Raw genomic sequence first — 22,421 nt, 5'->3', positions numbered from 1 at the left:
ATGTGAGTGCTGGCGTAAAATCATGTACGCCTGTAAGTGCAAATAGGTATGTGTGTACCTGTCTGCATGCAAGTGCAAGTATCCCGGTATACCTGTGACAGTGCATGTGTTATGTGATTCTATGTACTTGCGCATATGTATGTGTCTATGTGAGAGCACAGTTGTGAAAATGTGCACGTGAGGACTTTGCATGGACAACTGCATGTGTGTGAGCACAGGCATGCGTGTGTGTGGATGTGTATAGGAGTGTGAAGGTGCCTATGTCTGGATGATAAAATTTGTAGATTCAAGTGACATGTGTACATGTTAATACAACTGTGTATGCACATGTGTGAGGGCATAGAATTGTACATCTATAATAGAAGAGTGTGTGCCTCTGCATGCATGTCAGGTGAGTATGGCTGTGTGTATGCACACACGTCTGAACACGGGTGTATGCATATGTGTGGATGAATGTGTACGTGTGCAAGTGTGTGTGGATATATATAAATTAGACCCTTATTAGTAAACTGTATAAAGTAAATGCTGGGCTTGAGGTTGAGGCACACAGTAGACACCACCCTCACCTGGGGCAGAGAATGGCCTGTGCATACGAGGGGCATGGTACTGTATGTGGTAGTTGGTAGGCTGCAGCATCATGTCTGGGGAGAAACCAGCCAATCCTGCTTAAGTCCCAGTTCACGAGGGCACCATCAACTCCTCAAGGTGCTTTGCTACCCTCTGCTGGAGCTTCCTGTACCTGCTCTGCAGACCCAGCGGTAAAGTGTCTTACAGTGGTCTCCATGGCTTTGAACAGGCTCACCCAGCTTTGGGCCAGTTTGCTAAAGAATCAAAACCACACATATGAAAAGGGAGACAGTCACCTTTAAATAGCGATTTGGAGTTGTTTCCTCACTGGTGGTCTTCCACTCCCCAGAATCCTCTTCCTTAAAATCCACAAAATACCCAGACACGGGACTGCTGCCTGAGTACACTGGGGCTTTCCACAGCATGACCAGAGAGGTGTCTCGGACCTCACAGAAGGTCAGGTCATAGGCAGGACCTGAAAAGTCACCAAATCTGAGCAGTAGCAGCCAGCTCAGCCAAACCTAACGACCATCATCACCACTCCGGTGACCCTGCAGCCTGGGCAGGGGCCTCCCACCCCCTCCACCCCAGTGATCCCCCTGCAGCCTGGGCAGGAGCTCCACCCCCCCCCCCCCCCGCCCCAGACATCACATGTGTCCTCCTCATATTCACTTATCAGTCTCTCTAGAAGGTTCCTGATGCTGGGGCTGGAAAGAGAGGCTACCTGCATCCCCTCCACCAGGCCCTTGGGTGATTGTGGGTATGAACCGTGTAACCCACATGTCAGCCAGCACATGGACAGCATATGTGACAGTACAGCACATGAGCGTCAGAGAGAGAATTCGCAGAAACAGGAGGTGTTGTTACCATCTCTGGGCTACAAACCTCCCAACATGCTAACACATTATCACAGTTCTCCCCATGATGCCAGCAAGCCACAGGAGTCAGGGGCTGGCTCTGCATTCCCAGAGGAACTCCTAGCAGCACGGGGAAAGGCAATGTTGCCCAGCTTAGTCTCAATTAGATCTCACTTATCCTGTGTGTGCTCATAAACCAGTTTGTATGGAGCCTTCAGGATGACTCTAGAGCTGGGCATGGCGGCACAGACCTGCAGTCCTGCCCCTTAGGAGACGGAGGCAGGAGGGTTAAAAGTTTAAGTAGTGAGTTCAAGCCAGGTTGGCAATTTAGTGAAATCCTCTCTCAAAATAAAGGTAAAAGGGTGGTAAGGAACTAGAGTTAGTAAAAAGAATATAAAGCTATTTTTTCCCAGTTCCAGTGCTGTCATGGACGTTTGAGTGTTATTTTGGGTGGTAGATAAGTGCATCAAAATATATTCAATAGCAAGAGTGTAAAATCCAATGTGAAGCTCCACAGCTTCAGAATGCCTATAGACTCTGGGTCTGGTTAATTTCAGTGTGTGATGGTTTCATTATTATTATTTCTGAGTTTTAACATAAGATTCATTTTTAAAAATAAAAGAAAAGGAAATAAAAGCTAAAATGTAGCTTCATGATAGATGGCTTTTTTCAGCTGGTAGGAAGCCCTGGATTCATTCCATGGAGCTGAGAGAAAGAACTGGGAGGTGAGGGGAAGGAAAGGAAAAAAGGAAGAGGAGGAGGATGTTCTGAACACTAACTGTATTTTCCCAGTGCCATTTCTAAGGGATCCAAATTAACTTAATTAAAATAAGAAAAGAAAGAGGAAGGGAGGGAGGGAGGAACATGGGGGAGAAAGACTGAAGAAGAAGGAAGGAGGAAAGAGAGGGAGGGAAGGAAGGAAGGAAAGAAGAAAAGAGAGAGGGAAGGAAGAAAAGAAGGAAGGAAGGTAGAGAGAGAGGAAGAAAGGGAGGGAGGGAGGAAAAGAAGAAAGGGGGCACAGTCTGGATGCAAAGATTGTACTCCTCAGAGCTGGAGGCCCCTGATCTCCAACAGCCTGAAGCACAGAGGCTAGCACAGAAATGCGGACCTAGTGATCTGCCGCCTTGACCTAGGCTGGACTCCAGACTCTCTTGCTGCCTGGGACCTTCTGCCCTCATCTTCTCTTGGCTCCTTAAGAGCCGGTGGCCACAGCCACATCTAGCCCATAGGTCAGATGCCAGCTGCACATTGTGGACTCTGGAGCACTGTCTCTCCTCCATGGCATGGGTGAGCTGCTCCTTCCATTCACTGCCTCCCACTTTGTACTCAAAGCCTCTTCCCTGGCTATGCTTAGTTGCACTGGTCCAGTCTCACCACAGGCAGCCCTTGCCACAATCCTTATTATGTGAATGGCCACCTTCTCACTGTGGGAGTGGCTGACAACACAGAGCAGACATCCAAAACTATGGGAGCCCCCTCTGGCCAGACAGAAGGAGCATCTGTCTAGGGAGGCCTATCAGGGAAAGACCGTCTCACCAGGTTCCGGCATTGTCCAGGCCTCACACTTGAAGTGCTCACTGGGATCCGATGGCTGCCCAATCCCAGCCAGATTGATGGCGGCAATTTTGAACTCATACAAGGAGCCTTCTGTCAAGCCTTCCACCTGTATGGATTTTTGTTTCAGTTAATATAAGAACTCAGAGCTGTGTTACAATTCATAGGGGCAAAGGAGAACTTAGGATGGGTTTGCAAAGAGAAGCACAAGTGGAATGGACAGTGCTAGGGAAATTAGACTAAGTCACTTCAAGAGGCCATTTCTGTACTTAGTATGCGGCAGTCATGATATCAAGTCTATGATGGCTTCTACAAGACTGACGTGTGGTGACCTCTGGGATGGTAAGGAGCTGAGTTGAGAGAAGAGGCCATGCCAACAAAGTGCCTCAGGCATGGGACAGCTGGCTCTAAGCCCTGCTCAGATTCTCTCTCTCTCTCCCCCTCCCTCCCTCCATCCTTCTCACTCTCTCTCTCTGCAGACCATTTACATTCTAAAGATAAAGTGTGTCACCACTGGGTTTGATGGAATGGAGCAAGGGGTTAGCAAGAACCCTGACTCCAGCCTGGCTAAGCAATGCCGGGCTAACCTGTCCCTGTCACCTGCAGTCACTGCAACATCTGCTCCACAAGTTCAAATGCTTGCTGAGTTGTCATGGTTTTTTGAGTCAGGGGGAAATCCCTAAAGGAAGACCTTTGACCTAGCAGCTTAGTAGGCTGAAAGCCATTTCTAGGTCAGGATATTGATTTCCAAAGTGAGACCTTGGTGGTTAAACTGTTTTACTCCCCCAGAGGACAGAATCTTCTCACCGGAGAGTATGCAGGTAGTCCTGCCAGGGGCACAGGACCAATAAAGAACCACAGGAGGCTGAGGGTGAACTTGAATCACACACACCATAACATGTATGTGTTGTAAATGTATTTTAAATGTTGCATAATTATGAAGTATATCATAAAGCAAAATTTTCTATTTGATAGATACTAGACTGCTATGGACTCTTCCCAAATTCTCATTTTTTTCCCAATGTGTCTGCTATTATCAGTGTTAGTGTGTTGGTGATAAGATGAATTCATTGATCACAGCCCAAATGAAACAGCTGAAATCAAAATCACGGGCTTCCATCTGGCCTTGACTCCAGACCTCCTGCTTCCTCTATGTATGCACTGGGGCCAGAGATGTGAAACACTGAGATATCTAGGAAAGGGCAGCTATTAACAAGAGCAGAGTGCCCTCCCTTTGACTCTTCCCCAGGCACCAGGCTCCGCCCCTAAGATGGAACACACCTGTCCCTGCCAGGCGGGACTTCACCTTCTCTGTGTAGTCTGCTCAGTTGCTGACACAGCCTCCTTATGGCTTCCTAGTTTCCTAAGACCAAGTAGATCCAAAACACCACATCCCCTAATTCTAGATTTTTAAACTCCGTCATTTTTAGGATCAAAGCACCCCAAAACCACTGAACTCTGAAACCCTGATGAAGATGCCCACCTGAAATGCAAAGGTCACCTAGGCAAAAGCACAGGCGCAAGCAAAAACCAACCGTTAAGATCCTCTCTTTGACAGGCGAAGAGTTGACTTCATGCCAATTCTTATGGTGAACTTCTCGCTTGTCCAGGTAGTAACCCAGGATGGCCGAGCCACCGCTAAACTTAGGCACTTTCCAGCCCAGGGTCATGGATTGGCCGTCGCAGTTGAGAAGGGTAATCCCGTAGGGGTGAGAGGGGACAGCTACAAGAACACAGAAGCACAACAGTCACCAGAGCTCTGTGGTCCTCATGCCACCAGGCAGCCTCATTTGGAGTCACAGGGGGAACAGATGCACAGACAAGAGTCCTGAGGACACACCCTCCCCTTAACTGTCACTGCTTGTTTTCACCGCTGCCTTTAAAGGGGATGTTTAAAAGTGCCACCTCCTTTCATCTGTATTCGTTGTTCTCTCTGAGTGCAGTTTCAAGTATCTCGATGATAGCACAGGGACTTGTTCAGACCTGAGGTACACAAACGCAGCTTTCCAGTCTGCATACTTGAAGAACACTCTGCTCTTCTGGCTGTGCGGCCAGCAGGGGGCAGCACGATCCACTGTGTGTGTTCTAGCTCCTCAGAGTAGCGTGGTTGTTTAGCCCGTGCTTCCCTGTTTGGACACCCACCGTGTCTAGAGGGATGCTACCCTCCCCAACCCCCCCCCCAAAGCTTAGGAGAGTGCCCCTGCTTCCCTCTGACTGAAAAATCTGGTTCAGCCTCCATGATTGAGAGTGAAGTCAGAAATTCCCCCTGAGAACAAAGGCATGCCTCTGGCTTCTCCCTGAAGTGTGAATGTGGTAAAAGACAAGTGAGGAAGGTACCCAAGTCCTTCTGGGAGGGCAGAGAGGTGTGAAACAGAACCAGATGCTCCCTAGTCCTTATGAGGAGTTAGTCCTCAGAACAGAGGACTGCTCTCCCAGACAGCAGAGCTGGGAGAAGTGGCACACGCCTTTAATCCCAGCATGTGGGAGGCAGACACAGGTGGATCCCTGTGAGTTCAAGGCCAGCCTGACCTATATAGGGAGCTCCAGGTGAGCCAGGGCTTCTGGAAATTGTGGTAAAAGTGTTTGGAATTCAAAAGAAAAACCTGAACATACCTCTTGAGAATGAGAAGATAATACTGCAATGGAAAAAAATGCAGCTGTGGCATTTGTGTTTTAAAGCGTTCTTCCTACAAGGTCCGGCCACCACTCAAAAGGCAGAGTGTCAGGGTCCCTGGACCAAGCTGGCCCGCTAAGCTAGACCTATCCACAAGCTTCAATGGAGAAACCCTGCCTCAAAAATAGAATGGAGTGTGATCTCCGAAGACACCTCAGGACTCCGCACTCACTCACGCACCCGCGGCTGCATAAGCATGTGTGCACTCGTGCATGCACACAAGTGTGCACACACCACGGACGAATCTGCGCTGAACAGTTAGAGAAACATAACAGACATCTTACATATTCATGGGTAGGGCCAGGAAGTGGCACGAACGCCACACGTGTTTGGTCCTAGCACATTATTTTCACAGGCAATCATGGAGGTCAGTGGATACCCTCACGTGAGTTCGGACGCAATTGGGATGTCTTCCACACTCAAATGGCATGCTGTTGGCCTACTACCATTTCCCCTCACATTGCCATTTCCTGCACAACAAACGGCCCACTGGGAGGTATGAGCTATGTTAAGCTCCATCCACACCACCTTTGTCCCCTGTCCGTAGTCTAGATGGCGTGGCAAGTACTTGTTCATGCAGAGAGTACAGCCCTGAACAGAGACAGAAGAGCCCGTGAGCTACATACTGAGGGCCGCCTGGACCTTGATGACCTCGGACTCCTGGGAGTTCTCGCTGGTCCCCACGGCATTGACAGCCTTAACCCGGAAGATGTACTGCTCCCCGGTGGTTAAGCCGTGTACCACGAACCTGGGGGACATGATCAAGAGTCACACATCACAAGTCCCAGCTCGCCGCTTCCTATGGCTGACATAGAAGCCACTGGGGGTTCTTCATAAAAATTCTCACTTGATCCAAAGCCAAGTTTACCTTTCCTGTAAACCACACACATCCTCATTTTCAGTGTCATGAATAAATTCAATATTTAGAGTAAAAAAGCAAGCCAGCAGCGCCGGTTATGCTGCCTCAGGTCTCACAGCCTGAGCCTCTGTGGATTGAAACTCTGCTATAGCATCTCACTCCTGACAGCCAGGAGTTCTGTGCATCTGCATACAGGGCAGGAATCCCCCGGTGGGTAGAGACCAGGACCATGAATTCACACAGAACAGGCTGGAGCACTGGCTTTGACACATTGCCAGAACATATGTTCCTTGTCATGATCTTGACCTCTACAAGGCTCTGTTTCCCCTCCTGGCAGGCAGTGATGCCCAGCCGTCACAGAACTGCCATGAGCAATCCCATGGAAAACAGTCCAGAATGAATTGGGCCCACCTGCCTTGCACATAGCAAATGTTCAAAGACTATAAGCAGGTATTTTGACGATGCCCCCAACCCCCTCCCTGAGAATACCCCTGGGGTCTCTTCCTCCTATGGATCTTTCTCTAGTTGCTGGCAGTGGGCAGAGAGAACCTCTAGTTGTTATTCTTTTGTACCCCTGCATTTTTACAATACACCTTTTTAAAATAATTACTTTAGGGAAACGTGGTAAAACTGCCACTGAGACCCTCCACAGTGGCTGCTGTGACACAGCCTATCTGGCACAGGTGCAGAAAACAAAAACCCAGACAATCATGTGTCCTGGGCAGAAAGAGGAACAGAAGTTCCAGAAGTACAGAGTCTGGCTTCCCACTGTAAGAGACCCAGGTCTCCCTGCACTGCCTAGCCAGGGTGGCCATTCCCTGTCCCTGTTAGGGGCTGAATAGCAAAACTGCCCTTGTGTGATGGCACTCTGGCCCCCACATAAATCGAATGTAAATGATAGCTGTCGTTATGTATTGTGTACATATGCTTGATATCCATTTATACAATCAAAGGAGAAGGTTGTTTTCATCAACAGACAAGTTATCTCTGTGATGTGATGTACTCATCTCCAGTTGGCACTTCAGAATGTCACACCCCAACATGTGACTAAACAAAGAGAACACGTCTACAAGGGAACTATGGGCAGGTATGGTGGTCTCTCTAGCTCTGGAGGCCACGCCCTGTCCAGTGCCTTGCCTCTGTGAACGTAGGTTGGTTGCTGGGTGATGGGGGAAAGCACCTGTTATAGCCAATGGGCTTGTGGTTGCATGGCTCCCACAGGTTTGTTCCCGCCACACAGCAGTCCACGTAGTAGCCCAGCAGGCTCTCTTCATGCTTGGGCCTGTCCCACTGCACCACAACAGATGTCTTTGTATTCCTGGATGCAAGCACCCGGCCAGGAGCAGATGGGACCACTGAGGGAGAGACAGGAAGATGGGAGATATAAGCAGAGCCATTCTGAAAAGCCACTTTGTCCCCAAGGAGTAAAAGCCAGGCTTAATATTCCACAGGGAAGTGGCTATGTTTGAAATAAGACACACTGATACCCTGTTTAGGGGAATCAATAAGAGCACTCAATTGAATCAAAGTTTGACCATCACATCTCCCCCCTCCCCCACCTCCATGAGCTGTGGTCAAAGATCCTCCTTTGTATCACCAGCAAAACCAGGGCCAACCACCTCAGATACATGCTGTCTTAGGGATTTTACTGATGTCATGAAACCTCATGGCCATAAGAGGCAAGTTGTGGAAGAAAGGGTTTATTTGGCTTATACTTTCATATACTTCTGTTTATCATCAAAGGGAGTCAGAACAGAAACTCAAACAGGGCAAGGAAGAACATGGAGTCAGGAGCTGATGCAGAGATCACGGAGGGAGCCTCTTACTGGCTTGCTCACCCTGGTTTGCTCAGCCTGCTTTCACATAGAACCACCAGCACACAGATGGCACCACCCACATTGGGCCTGACCTTCCCCATCAGTCACTAATTAAGAAAATGCCTTACAGCTAGATCGCATGGCTTCGTTTTCTCAGTTGAGGTTCCATCCTTTCAGATAACTCTAGTTTGGGTGTCAAGTTGATATAAGACTAGCCAGCACACATGCCCAGTGATTTGTTAATTAGTGTCACTTTGTACATGTGACAATAAATGAAGAAAGTGCCAGGACCTCTTCTCAGAGACTATAGCTGTGGTAACTATGGTCCTGAGGGGTGACAGTGAAAACAGGTAACAGCCCAAAGAGGATCTGAATGCCATCTAGGCCTCTACCCCCAAAGTCAGCTCACTATCATCCCTAGCTTTCCAGATGTGCTACAAAGGAGAGAGGGGCTAGAAGTGCCCTGGTGCCCAGAATGAGAGTGCCAAACACCAGGTACATCCTGTCCAAAGGGTCTTAGGGTTCAGCAGGCCTGAGAGGGCTATGCTTTGGCATGGGCTGCAATGCTGAGTCCCTGTGGCCTGCATTTGAAACTTTCTGAGTGGGATCTTCAAGACCGGTTTGCAAGAAACTGCCCTCCGTTTAGGGTTGGGGTCTTCAAGTGACCACGGCCTGAACACACATTTTTACCCATGTGTTGCCAGCTATGTGGCATAATGCATATAATCCCAGCACCCAGGAGACTCAGGAGGATCTGAGTTTAAAGCCAGACAGGGTTACATAGCCTGTCTCAATAAACAAACTAACAAACCACTTCCTGGTTTCATGAAAAGAAGATAGACCTTTGGAGACATGCTGCGTGCTGACCACAGGATGGGGAAGGCCCCTCATCACTTGTGAATGGATGTGAGACCATGCAAAAAGTCACGCACATGGTTTGCCAGGATCTCCATCCTCTCACTGAAGTGGTACCAGGAGCGCCTTATTTTCAGCCTGTCATGGATTCTGGTTGTGTGCCAAAACTTACCAATCATGTCCTGTGCCTGGATGGGAGGTGTTATCTCTGATGGGTCACTCAGGCCGTGTTTATTGGCTGACAAAACCCGGAACACATAGGACTTCCCCTCAGCCAAGTCAAAGACGGCGTACCGAGGGGATCTCACTGCTGTCTGGGCGTTGACCCGCTGCCAGCTGCCACTCCCAACTGCAGACTTCAGGAGAAACAGGACGGGAGGACAGAGTCTCAGAAAGATGCATGGGAAGATAACAAGAGTTTCTATCACCACTTAAAGAGTCATAAGTCAGTTAAAAATTTAACCATTCTGCAGCTACTTTCAGTAGTGGCATGACATGACCTACATGTTCCCAAGAGCACAGGTCACACAGTGAGAAGTTCTCACATCTAAATGGAGCTACTTAGCCATTGGGGAATTATATCACATCTTGTTAAACACAGTGCCCAAGTTCATAAAGACTAAGAGAGAATACATAAGGTATAATGCTATATCTTAATAAAGTCAAATATGGTTGTATATGTTTGTGCATGCATGCATGCATGCGTACATGCGTGCGTGCGTGCGTGCGTGCGTGTGCGTGCGTGCGTGTGTGTGTGTGTGTGTGTGTGTGTGTGTGTGTGTGTGTGTGTGGTACTGGGCTATAACATGCAATGCATTTATCTTTAGGTATATCCAGTCAATGAAGCCTCCAACACATGGTTCCCTCTACAAGATCACCACCCAGTGGCTGCAACGTTTGCATGCAAACCCTGAGCCTTAATAGACCTGAGTTTCTCAGGAAAGCTGCAGTCCTTGGGAGAAACTGGAAAGGCAGATGCAAATGTGCAATCTCCCTAAATATGGGGACATAGGAACCAAATAGCTGAGTACCAGCTTGGTTACAGAGGTGACAGAGCTCAGTTTCCACATGTTTCTATACCAGAGCAGCTACCTGTGGGGAAACCAGCCCCCAGATCTCACCTCTTCTCTCCACTACTTAACCTCCTATTACACATCAGTGATCAGGCTCTTGGGCACCGATGTGCTCACAGCCCCTAAGTAAAGCACAGAAGTCAAGGTGGTCACATGAGAGTTGCCTTCTTAAGACCCTGATCTGAGTACCTTCTCAATGAAGTACATTAAGGCCTCCTTGCCACGTGGAGAGGGGGGATCCCAGCTGAGGACAACATAGTTTCTGCTGATCTCTGAGGCCTGAACATTAGTGGGAGGTCCTGGAATCTGAACATCGCCTGTAAGGAAAGTGAACTGGGTGAGTGTTGTGTGGGGACACTTAGCCATTCCCCAGCATAGCCCAGGACACAAAGACTGCCCAGGTGAGCGGGAGGGATGGCTCTGCCAATTAACAACAGCTGTTCTTCCAGAGGAGCTGGGTTTGATTCCTCTCATGCATATGATGGCTCAAACTCCAGTTTCAGAGGATTCAGTGCCCTCCTCTGGCCTCTGAGTGCACCACTCACACACATGGTACATAGATACATACATGCAGTCAAAATACTCATACACATAAAAGGAAATAAATGTTTTTTAAAGACTACTCTGGTGTGGCCCACTGCAGTCGGCCATTTCCACTTGAGAAGGCAAACAAATCCCAGGATCCTGGGCTCCTTTTTACAGAGTCAAAGCAAAATACTCCATCAAAGATCATGCCATTTTAATTTCTGATTAAAAACAAAACAAAACAAACAATTCCCAGGCATCTCATCTAAATGTCTTTCAGAGTTTCTGTAGGACAGAGAAAATGATTTCTTCAGAAGTAATCAATCAAACCACGATTGTCTCTTGCTTGGGTCTAGGAAGACAGCAGGCAGAAGGCAGCATTGACAAGGAGCCTGCACAGCCCACACTGCGGTGATGATGTCTCCATACTGAGGACTGAAGTCTTATATTAGCTCCTAAGGCATGCTATTCTTTCCTCCCTCTACAGATCCATATACATTTGCAAGTACTGTGATCTGTGCCTGTTTATTTAAACTTCAGCAGAGATGGTGATAAGCCCTTTGCAAACAGCTGCCAAAAGATCTTTATGATCAAAGACATCTGGTATACTTATGTCCCCTCTCACCTACCTACGTTATTTAAACTTAGGTGGTAAAGTTTTGTGTTTGAATTTATGAGAAATTTTTACAAGGATAGAGGTTTTGTCAGACCCAAGGTCCCTTTAATTGTTATATAAAATATTAGGAGTTTCAGTTAGATTAGCACATGATTAAAATGGTTTGAACAGTACCCAGGACATCTCTCTGCCCTTCGCAATATCTGAGTCCCTTGGGACTCAGCTCCAGGTGGCAAATTGGGCACCCACATGGAAACAGCACAAAACAATATTGGGTTTCATTCCGAGAGTCCCTTCCCAGAGTACAGCGCGCTCTGGAGGGTTCATCCTGGTATGGAATCATGCCAGTCCATGGGTTGAATTTCACTGAGGAGTCAGCATGTCTCCAGGAAAATGGGGAGAGAGAGGGTGACTGAGGGAATAGGAAGCACCCAAGGTCCCCGCTAGCTGTTCTCAACCCTCTTATGTGTATAGCACCCAAAAGAGTACAAGCAAGGACACCAGAAAAGGGCACAGAAAATTCTGCCAAGCTCCCCAGAATCAAATCACTTCTGATCGAGCAAACCAAGAGCATGTAGCATGCATGGTTTCCACCATCCTAGAGCAGCTGCAAACCAAATGCCACACATCAGAGCTTGAGACCTGTCTGTTTTAGGTGCACAACCTCTGTGCATAAAGAAAGGGCACTAAGAAACACTTTATTGGATATCAAGGCAAGAAGTAAAAATCCAGCCTTAGAAAGCAGAGAGCTGCTAGTGAGGATGAAATTCTTAAGTCATTAGGACTTTCTACACTACCTCAGGGGGAAGCAAGCAGCAGATCTGCTCTAGCTACAAACAGAAGAAACCAGACTGAGCATGGCCTGGGAGCCAAAACGTATTCGTGAGATTCACAAAAACCCATATAGGGTGGAGGGAGTGGTCTATAGAGATAACAGTGAAAGAAAATGACCAAATGCTTCTCCCTGTGCCTTGTACTGAGGTGCTGGGTACAACTGGTTAGTTGCAAACACCCTTGGCCTCTGCTCACTTCCTACCAGTTCTCTTGGACCTTGACCTAGTAGGCCATGGTTACACGGGATGAAGATGGAGACATGGGTACATGTATCACTGTGCTATGTCCTCTTTTTGTACACAGAAATATTTCTCAGACTAAAAATATTTTGATAACAAAAATATAGCATGAATAATACATATATAGTATTTTCATCTTTTTATTATTTAAAATGGTTCAGTAGCTATCATCTTTTCCCTTGAGAGACAACACTGCCCAATTCCAATCTAGTATGCTGAATAGGAGCCACACCTAATTCCACAGCCATTGAGAGGTTGAGCTGGTGTTTAAGCATGGGGCTTCTGGGTCCAATCCTGGGCTTTGCTCCATGTCAACCCAAGGAAACCCACCCTCACCCCAGAAGAAGTTTCCTTAAGTTGCTGAAACCTGAGGCTGATTTGGAATTTGTAGAGCTCTCAAGAGTCCTGAAGTCAAGAAAATGAGAAACCAGAGCCGAGGGCTACAGTTTCTAGAATAGATGATCAACTGAATACACAAGATCCAAGCTCCCTGTTCCAAGGCAGTTCACAGGATCCTGAATGTGGAGTCAGGAGAGTGAAACCAACCAAGAAGAGGCAGTGGGGCTGCTGAGGAGATGAACGTGTTTGCTGCACAAGCCTGGTGACCCGAGTTCAGTCTCCAGAAACCACCAACCACCGGCTCCAGTTTCATTACTATTGCTGTGATAAAACGCTCTAACCAAAAGCAGCGGAGGAGAGGAATGTGTTTATTCGGCTCACAGTTTACTGTCAGTCACTGAAAGAAGTCAGTGTGAGAACTCCAGCAAGAACTTGAAGGAGGAACTGGAGAAACACTGCTTCCTGACTCATTATAGCTTATGCTTCGCTACCTAGCTTCCACATATTACCCAGAGTCGCCCACACAGGAAATGGTGCTGCCCACAGAAGGCTGGTTCCTCCCGGATCAATTAACAACCGAGATAATCCCCAACAGGCACGTCTACAGGCCAAACCTATCTGGGCAATAACCTCAGCAGAGACTATTTTGTCAGGTGGCTCTGGGCTGTGTCAAGATGACAGTTAAAGCCAATCAGGATACCACATAAAGGTGGAAAGAGAGAGAACTAATGCCACAAAGTTATCATCTGGCCTCCACAATCATACCAGGGCACACACACACACACACACACAGAGAGAGAGAGAGAGAGAGAGAGAGAGAGAGAGAGAGAGAGAGAGAGAGAAAGAAGGGGGGAGACACATACTAAAACAATCTTAGTATATCATATAAGAACATATCTTAGCCTTTCCAAGGATGGACCATCCTCTTTTGGTGCAATATTGGAAAATGTAAATTATATTCAGAAAAAAAGCATCGACATGAATGGAAGCCACTATGCCTCAGGCAGCACCTCACTGTATCATCTCTGTTGCTACTGTGAAAATGCTTTGTTCACTCAGCATTGTTTTTATGCAACACTATTCTTTCTTTACTCAGCACACTTCCCATATGCGTCTATGTGTATACACTAAAAGGAGGCTCCTCTAGCCAGCCAGAAAGGCAAAGCTGGAAGGTCCCTGCCTTCGGGAGTTTGAGTAGGCTCTGCTGGTTCACGGCACTACAGGTTTCATCACAGACACAAGGCATTTATGAAGCAAGCTGCACCTTCTCACCGTGGCTTTGTTATGGGGTGTGAATTCCACTGTCCACGCTGGGAGAGCACAGCATTTCTCAGCTAATCCTACATCCCATGAGAGTGAAAGAGAATGCCTTTCCCCCAGCACGCCAAACCTCCCATTTACACGGGCCTGCTCACAGCAAGACAATCTTCTCCAGTATATCTCAGAGCCACTTCTCAGTCATTCAGATATCTATGTTTCAGTGGACCCCGTGCTTGGCACATTGCTAGACTGAGGGAGCCAGACAGTTATTCAGGGTTGTAAGCCACACAACCTGGGGCAGTTTCCCCTGGCGAGTATTGATCAGGGGTCTCTCATGGCTTTGGAGGTCTTCTGTAAGTATGTTTCACAAAAAACCCTAGTGCCAGCTCAGGGTCACCTCCGCAGAGTCCCCCGGTGCTTTCTGTGGAAATCTTCTTGGTCTGTGGTCAGGGTTGGAGCAGTCATTCAGGGACCCTGTCACCTCCACAAGGTAGAAGGGCTTCCCCTTTGCAGACTATGTACTGCAAACCTAAAAGTCAGTCCTGGCCAGCAACACCCTGGCAGGAATCTTCTCTAATATGGCGGCTTTGAAGAAGAGCCAAGAAGCACCCCTGCTTTGCTGGTGGCTTCAAGCTGATTTGCAGTCTTGCTTTTAAAAAGAAGAAAAAGGCGTGTGTGTGTGTATGTGTGTGTGTGTGTGTGTGTGTGTATGTGTGTCTGTGTGTGTGTGTATCTGTGTGTGTGTGTGTCTGTGTGTGGTCCCAGGGGCAACTTTCAGAAATTAGTTTTATTCTTCCATTGTGAGTTCAGAAATCAAAATCATGTCACCAGGCCTGCCCAGGAAGCTCTCTGCCCTCTGGGTCATCTCACACCTGGAATGTTACTTTTTAAAGTTTCTGTTCAATGCACTGTGATCTGGCTCTAAGTTCAACTGAACTCTCAAGATGTCTGATTCCTGGTGTGACATGCATCTCCTTAGCCCCTATTTCTTGTGCCTCAGGATGCACGGTAATGAGACATATTCACAACATGAAGCTTGAAGACAAGAAATGCAGTATTATAAGTCAAATGCCATCTGAGGGGATCCACAAACCTTTCAGTTCAAGTGTTAGCGATGAAGTTAAAATGAAGCACAATATTCTTTCCCTAAGAGAGTTAGTAAGGTAGGGAATTAATCAGTACAGCATTTGTTGTTCCCCAGAAACCGTGCAAAAAGTCACATGTACATGTTTTATAGTTTTAGCACTTGGGAGGCAAAGACAGGTGGATCTCTGGGATTCATTGAGTGCTTGGCCGGCTCTGGGCCACTCAGATTCCTTGTCTCAAGAGAAGGGCGGGGAAAGTGGTTACCTGGGAAGTGAGAAGGTTGTCCAGATGCACACGTTTGCACACACATATGCACAAAACCAACAGCTAATAGGAAATAGATAGTAAGAAAGGACCCAGCCTCAGCTAGGAATCAAGCCTCAGCTCTACCAACTAGAAGAGCAGGTCCCAGATATACTACAGCCTGATCATTGTCCCTTCTGCCCTCAGCTGCTCTCATCTCCCACTCAAGCCCTCGAGCTCACAGAGCTGAAAGCAGAGAGCCTCACCTTCAAGGTCGTCCTGGTAGATGACAATTTCTTTCTCTCCTTCCAAATGAATCGCTGCAGAGAAAAGGTGACGGTGACTTTGACATCCAAGGGTTCCCTAAAGGAAGCACACTTTTTCCTAATTTGGGGCAAGCTGTGAGCTGGCTCAGTATTTAGACAACAAAACAGTTATGGGGTCATAACCTCTGCTATTTCAGAAGTGTTCCTGGAAATTCTCAACACCATCAGCTCTTTGTGGAGAGTCAAGGGACTCACAGTAAGGTCAAAATAGTGACTCCCATGAACCATGATGAAGGGTCCAGCCCCATGAAGGAATCTATGCCATTGAATTTAAAACTTAGACACAGAGTGGCTTGGTGTTGACACCTAAATCCCACTATGTACTAAAACTGTGTTATGGACAGATGGAGGACATATGACTGCGCATTCGAGATTCCAGTACTTGGTGGAGGCAAGAAGCAGTGCTGTAAAGTGTCTGCCTGGCTGCCTCTACTGGAGGTGTGTCAGTCACCTCCAACTCTAAAGACGATACTGATGGAGATGTTGAGAATGGGGAAACATTGCCCTGCCACACTCATCACCAGACACCGTGTAGCGGCCAGGCACAGTGGCATATGCCTGTAATCCCAAGCACTCAGGAAGGCAGAGGTAGGTGGATCTCTATGAGTTAGAGACCAGCCTGGCCCTGGACAGCCAGGGCTACACAGAGAGACCCTGTCTTGAAAAACCAAGAAAGAAAAAAGCCTTCATGTGGTGGGTAACAGAAACTAACCACACAGATTGCCCAGAGGCTCCCAGTCATTACTAGGACTTAAATGGGCATACCTTGTAACCTTTTGAGGTCAACAGGGTCAAGGGCAGCCACAGCATCGGAGATCCTGGAAGGCCTGCTGATGCCGGCATTATTGACAGCCCTCACACGGAACACATATGACCTTCCTTCGAAAAGTCCTGTGACAGGGTACTTGCAGATCTTGACTGGTGCATCATTGCACTGGACCCAGTTGTTAGTTCCCACCTCACATCTTCAAATGAAAAAGAAATATAGAGGGAAAAAAGCACATATCAGAGGTATGTTCTCCTAGAGCAGTTATCACAAGAGAGAATGCCATTTGGATAAAAATCCACACTATTAAACTATTGACTTGTATTGATAGTAAAACAGTAAACACTGAAATATATTTAGAAATTCAACAGCTCTCCCTATATACATCTGTAGAGGAGGGATGGGTAGCTATACGGATAAATGGATTGAAGAGATAGATATAAGATAAATGACACATAGATGATGGAGCTGATGGACAATATACAGATTAGATTAGATTAGATTAGATTAGACAGACAAGATAAGATAGAAGGTAGGGAGATGATGGATTATAGATAAGACAATCATGATAAGATTGGAAACAGCTGGAAGGTAAAGCAGACAAGTCAGAGAAGTAAATAAATGATATATAAGCCTATAAGACAAGATGATAGGAGATGAGATAGGCTAGAAGCATAGATACTAAGTAAGACAAACAGTTACATAGATGACGGATGAACAGATAGAAGATAGATAGATAGATAGATAGATAGATAGATAGATAGATAGATAGATAGATGACAAATTAGAAAAGGGTAGATGGCAGAGAGACAGCCACATACATGCAGTTACTTGGGAAAGCAGATAAGCTCAATCTTTGTGATTTATAGCTTAAAATAATCCTTGCCACCACACATGTTCCCTCCTCCCAGTTCCTCTCCACCTTCTCCCCCTACCCCCCACTGTCCCACCCCACATCTGAATCCCTTCCCTTTCTATCTCTTGTTAGAAAAGAACAGGCTTCTAAGAGATGATAATAAAATATAGCAAAAATAAAATACAAGGCAAAAACTATCACATCAAAGTTGGACAAGACAAGCTACATTGTTGGCAATTCATTTTGTGGCTTGGAAGGCTAAGCCTTGTGAGTTGAGTCTGTGGGGGGAATCTCTGTCTTTGTCTCTTCCTCTCTGTCCTCATGTCTTGCTTGAGCTGAGTAGGAATCTTGCTCTGGCTCCTGAATAGTAAGATATCACTTTCTAGGGCCTTTCCCATGTAGAATTTAGAAGACTTTTGAAAATAGAGTCCTGTCTGGAAATGTAGGCAAGACTACTCTTGCCTCTGTTTGTCATAGCCTGGGGAATTTAAATATAAACCTTATGTTAAATCTGCAGCAGAAAACAGTGAGGTCAGAAAGGAGTCCTTTGGGCTCTTTGGGTTAAAGAGTTGAACATTCATGTTAGAGAGTGTCACCTCACGTCCCCTAATTTATCCTGCAAATGAAGGGTTAGCCTTGTTACTGGCCAACACAGTGGGTCTCCGAGGGCTCAACCTGCTGGCATCACCTACCAATTACTTTATAGGTGACACTGGAAGACCAAATAGTGTCAGTACTCTCCTGAATGGTTCTGTCAGCCATTATACAGTGGCATTATACATCCAAATGTGCCACCTCAGTGATGCCGGTGGTGTTTCCATCGCCGTGGGTGGAAAGAAGCACACACTCACTTGTCAATGAAGTAGCCGATGACAGGGCTCTCGGTGGTGGTGTTGGGCGGCTTCCAAGTTACAATAACATAGTCTCTGTTGGCATCGTGGCACTGCAGGTCCATGGGCGCTCCAGGAGCCCCCGTGACCAGTGGGTCAGCATCTGTGGTAGGGAAACATCCTCTCATCACTTACAAGGTGGGGTCACTGGCAAGCCTGCCCACAGACCTCCAAACTCACATCCCCTCTGCTCAGTCTGATCTCTAATCACTAAGGTATTTGAATGTGTTTAGTAACCCAGCAGGCTGATATCAACAAATATAAACATCTATGTGCATATTTTTAACACATTGAACGTTTCATCTTCTCATTTGTGGATTTTTAACAATTTGATACGAAATAAAAATTCACCTTCTCTTGATTTTACCTGGTCCCATCTTACAAGCTGCCAAGATGTTAATAATGACACGGTGGGTTGGGCCAGCCTTTGCAACACCTGCAAATTTTTAACTGAGACGCCTTTATATTTCACATTTCTTAGACATGTGAGGATACAACATCAACAAAAAGGCAGTGGGGGGTCAACTGCCCGGGTCAAGTTCCCCCACACTGAAGGCCAGCAGAGCTGGGAAGAAACTTAATACACTGAACACTTGATTTTCTTATCTAACATCCAGATTTGTTCAGGAGCCACGGTTCCCTTATACCCACAAAAGTTTGAGCACTCTGTGGTGTCTGGTCCAAACCTCCCTAGTGTACTAAAGGGACGGATTTATTAACATCGAGCCTAGAGTTTCCTCTCTTTTCATAGCCTCCAGAAAGTAATTAGAAGGGCAGAACTCCTTCAGGTTTGTGTCCTGTTCTTTCTGCTCATAGTGCTGACTAAGCAAGGCAATCAAACCCAGTTGAAGTCATTGCATTTTTACAGTGCTAAACAGCCTGCCAGAGGCTCACAGGAGAATGGAAGGTATCTTTTAATGCCAACCCTAATAAAACCCACAGAACTATATGGGAGAGCCTGAAACCACAGCCCTGCGTACTTGTGTGATTTTGTGGGAAGCGCAGGAGTGAGATGTATATTTTTGTTCCTGGGGTAACATACTAATAGCAGAGCCCTCCATGAAGCCCTGCTCTAACTGCTGCTGAGAGAAAATCTGACATATATTGCTTTCTCAGAGCGCCCACAACTGGAGCTGCAGGAGGGTGAACAGACAGACCAGCTAAAGATGCCTGGCTATGCAAGACAGAAAGCACGGTGGCCAGGGGACAGCAGCCATAGCTAGGGTCTCCCGAGCAGCCTCAGGAAGGAACCCATAGAGGGCAGCCTGGGTGGACTGGTCACGGAGGGCAGAAGCAACACACCAAGAAAGGAACACAGCTCAAGCACAGAGCACTGGGCTTTGCAGAGGGAACTCTCTCAGGCTGTGGCTCCAACAAAATTTAGCCCTGGCTCCTCCACAAGGAAGATGAGCAAACTCTCTGAGCTTTGGCTTCTCCAGCAGAGCAACCTACAAAGCTGTCATGAGAATTTTAGGTGGTCTATGGAGAGCATGCATGAACACACTTATCTATGCACAACTACACACATGTATATGGCAAGTGTTTACATGCACACCATCATTGCTATTGTCTGACACTATGCCTAGCATACCATGAACTTCTTTCTCAATCACATAGTTAAGAACAGCATCCTGGTGAGCCTGTGTTGAAGGTTAGATGCAGGGCAGAGGATTCAGTCAGACCCAGGGCATTCTGTAACTGTTGCCGCCATGTTGTGTCATGGTCAGTGGGAATGAACTGAGGTCAGCAAAGACTAGAGCCACACTGTCCTAGACTGGCATCAATCTGTAACAGCAGCATGTAAAGTGACCCACAGCATCCTCCACAGAGCTGAGTATAGGACACACTCGCTCTGAGGGTTCTGCTTACTCACAACTCAGGGTTGTGATGACAGGCTTGTTTCACACTTCAGAGGAGGCTATTTCTTGTCAGGGGAGTCTGCGATGGCCAAATTCTCACTGTCCTGCATCTCTTTCCTGTCCCCTCCTGCTACTTGGCTTCCTCCCACTGTCCACCTAGAGCCCACCAACTGAGGCACCTCTGACAAACAGGAAAGCGCTGTGGTCACTGACTCCTCCCCGGGACACGATCCTCAAGGTGTACAGCCCCTCGTCGTCTTTGTTCAGGTGGCTGAAGGACAGCGAGGCCTGGCCTTCTCCAAAGAACATCTTCGTCCACTTTGACTCTTTCAGCAGCACATCTGAAACAGGAGCAGAGGGCAAGGCGAGGTTCAGGTGCTTCCCCACCATCTGCTCCCAGAGGCTTCAGGACGAGGTCCACGGTCAGTGCCGCTGCCAAGGTCACCCTCCCCGGGTCTGTTTTTCTGCTGGCAGCTATCACAACAGTGGGGGTGAGGAACAAGTGCCTAAGGCCACTCTTCCATAAAGGGCTCACGGGTGCAGCTTTGGAGAGCCAACACATCAGCAGGGTCCCCAGGCCCCATTCACCACAGCACTCACCGTCCCGGTACCACTCAGCCCGAGGCTGGACTCTCTTCAGATCTGGCGTCACCAAGAGCGTGCACTTGAGTGTGACTGTCTCGCCCTCTCTTCTGAAGGTGACCCCGAATTTCTCCAAAAACTGGACGTCAAAATGTGTGTATGGAATCACAGATGAGAGTGGCACTAGGGTAGGAGGAGACGCCATTAGCACCCGGCACGTGTGCCTGTGTCTTGGCACAGAGCACACACTCAGAGCCCCCGCCAGCTGCCAGCGGCTTCCTTGCCTGGTTATGAAGGGCATGTCCTCCAGGAGGGGGGGTGCCGGGAGTATGCATTACCCCAAAGTCATAAGCTGAAGCCCTAACCACCATCCTATGAGGGCGGCAGGGCCTGCAGAGGTGATTCGAGTTTGATAACATCATGTGGTTGGCTCCATGATGGGGTCAGCACCCTCACAGAGGAGGAAGGGAGTAGCCCATACAAGCAGGAGGCCAAGGGAGGACCAGCTGCAAGGCAGAAAGCAGCCTCCCCCAGAAGACACCCTTGGTAGCCCCAGATATCCGTTGTGCAAAATCCTCGGGAAATAATAGCCCCTTGTCAGTCACTGTCCTGGGAGACAGCCATTCTGCAGTTAGAAAGTAGCTCATCTGTCTTATGGTCACACACACAGGGGCCTTCTGCTGTGTTTACATCCCACCTCAGCCCGAAGAGTGACTTCGGGGTAGTCAGACCCTCTAGAGTTATGGCATTTCCCTCTTTAAAATAAACCGTGGAGTTGCTGTCATCCATGTCTCATTCCACAGCAATTTTAAACTAACTAGATCTGTAGATGTCAACTAGAACCAGATTAAAGCCCAAAAATGTACCCAGGAGAGTGTGTGTGCTTTGGAAGGGAATCGATCAGTTTTGCTTAGTTGGTTGTTATATCACTGGTGTCAGACTTGGGGCCTTTCACACACTAGGCCTGCACTGTACCACTGAGCAAGTTCTTTGTTGAGACAAGCTCTTATTGTGTAGCTCAGGCTAGCCTTCAACCTGGACTCTCCTTCCTCTGCAGCCTGAGTAATGGGATTACCAGTGTGCGCCACCACACTTGAAAGGTAAAATTTTAAAACCAAAAACATCTGTGACTTAGAAACGCTTGCAGGTAGGGAAAGTTCAGAAATTATAACAAAACGAAGGTGGTGGCTTTGACTTGGGAGCATGAGTGGGGTGTCCAGAAGCTCCAGCCAACTCCACGATCGCTCTAGCCCTTTAAAAATGGCTAGAGCATGGCTGAACTGTGTGCTCTAGAGGGATTAACTCCATGTCATGTGAACTTGACACTAAGTTCAAAAGTGCAAAAATGAATTTAAAATTTACATTTGCTGAAATGTGTGAATACAAGAGCATCAACTGTCAATTGTGATCTAAAGGTATTTTGCAACTATTATAGATATTTCAAGTCTCTGTTTAGAAAGACAAAATTTTAATGGAAGAAACCCTGGAGTAGGGCAGATAACCTCAAAGATCCAAGAACTCAAGGTGTATGAACTCTAGATCCACAGACATCCCTGCATCAACCTTGGCCTGCCCTGTGTTCCTGGGGTGGTTTAATACCAGACAAGTCTTGGATGTAGGCCCATCCAATAAAATCCGTGCATAAACACCATGTTTGGTGTTTGCCAAAGGGTCCACCTCAGGAAATTCTTCCTGATTACAGCTCATGTGTAAATCATGACCAGGCCAAGGCTTACATGAAAGA

General features: G+C 47.4%; 1 protein-coding gene across 2 annotated transcripts in view; it reads right to left on the bottom strand.

Moving 5' to 3' along the window:
- Positions 1 to 22,421, bottom strand: part of Myom2 (myomesin 2) — a 64,028-nt gene that overhangs the window by 21,374 nt on the left and 20,233 nt on the right. For both annotated transcript variants that reach the window (XM_021633578.2, XM_021633579.2), the window contains exons 9-20: positions 20,696 to 20,860; positions 20,275 to 20,436; positions 18,198 to 18,339; positions 16,490 to 16,689; positions 15,665 to 15,718; positions 10,446 to 10,573; positions 9,356 to 9,539; positions 7,692 to 7,866; positions 6,279 to 6,400; positions 4,514 to 4,701; positions 2,961 to 3,087; positions 864 to 1,042 (exon numbers count right to left, since the gene is read on the bottom strand). In XM_021633578.2, the coding sequence (XP_021489253.1) occupies positions 864 to 1,042; positions 2,961 to 3,087; positions 4,514 to 4,701; positions 6,279 to 6,400; positions 7,692 to 7,866; positions 9,356 to 9,539; positions 10,446 to 10,573; positions 15,665 to 15,718; positions 16,490 to 16,689; positions 18,198 to 18,339; positions 20,275 to 20,436; positions 20,696 to 20,860 (1,826 nt within the window). The remainder of the gene's footprint in view (positions 1 to 863; positions 1,043 to 2,960; positions 3,088 to 4,513; positions 4,702 to 6,278; positions 6,401 to 7,691; positions 7,867 to 9,355; positions 9,540 to 10,445; positions 10,574 to 15,664; positions 15,719 to 16,489; positions 16,690 to 18,197; positions 18,340 to 20,274; positions 20,437 to 20,695; positions 20,861 to 22,421) is intronic.

The sequence above is a fragment of the Meriones unguiculatus genome, chromosome 4 (assembly GCF_030254825.1).
Source record: "Meriones unguiculatus strain TT.TT164.6M chromosome 4, Bangor_MerUng_6.1, whole genome shotgun sequence".
Lineage (NCBI taxonomy): Eukaryota > Metazoa > Chordata > Mammalia > Rodentia > Muridae > Meriones > Meriones unguiculatus.
This window is presented reverse-complemented; position numbering and strand designations above follow the sequence as displayed.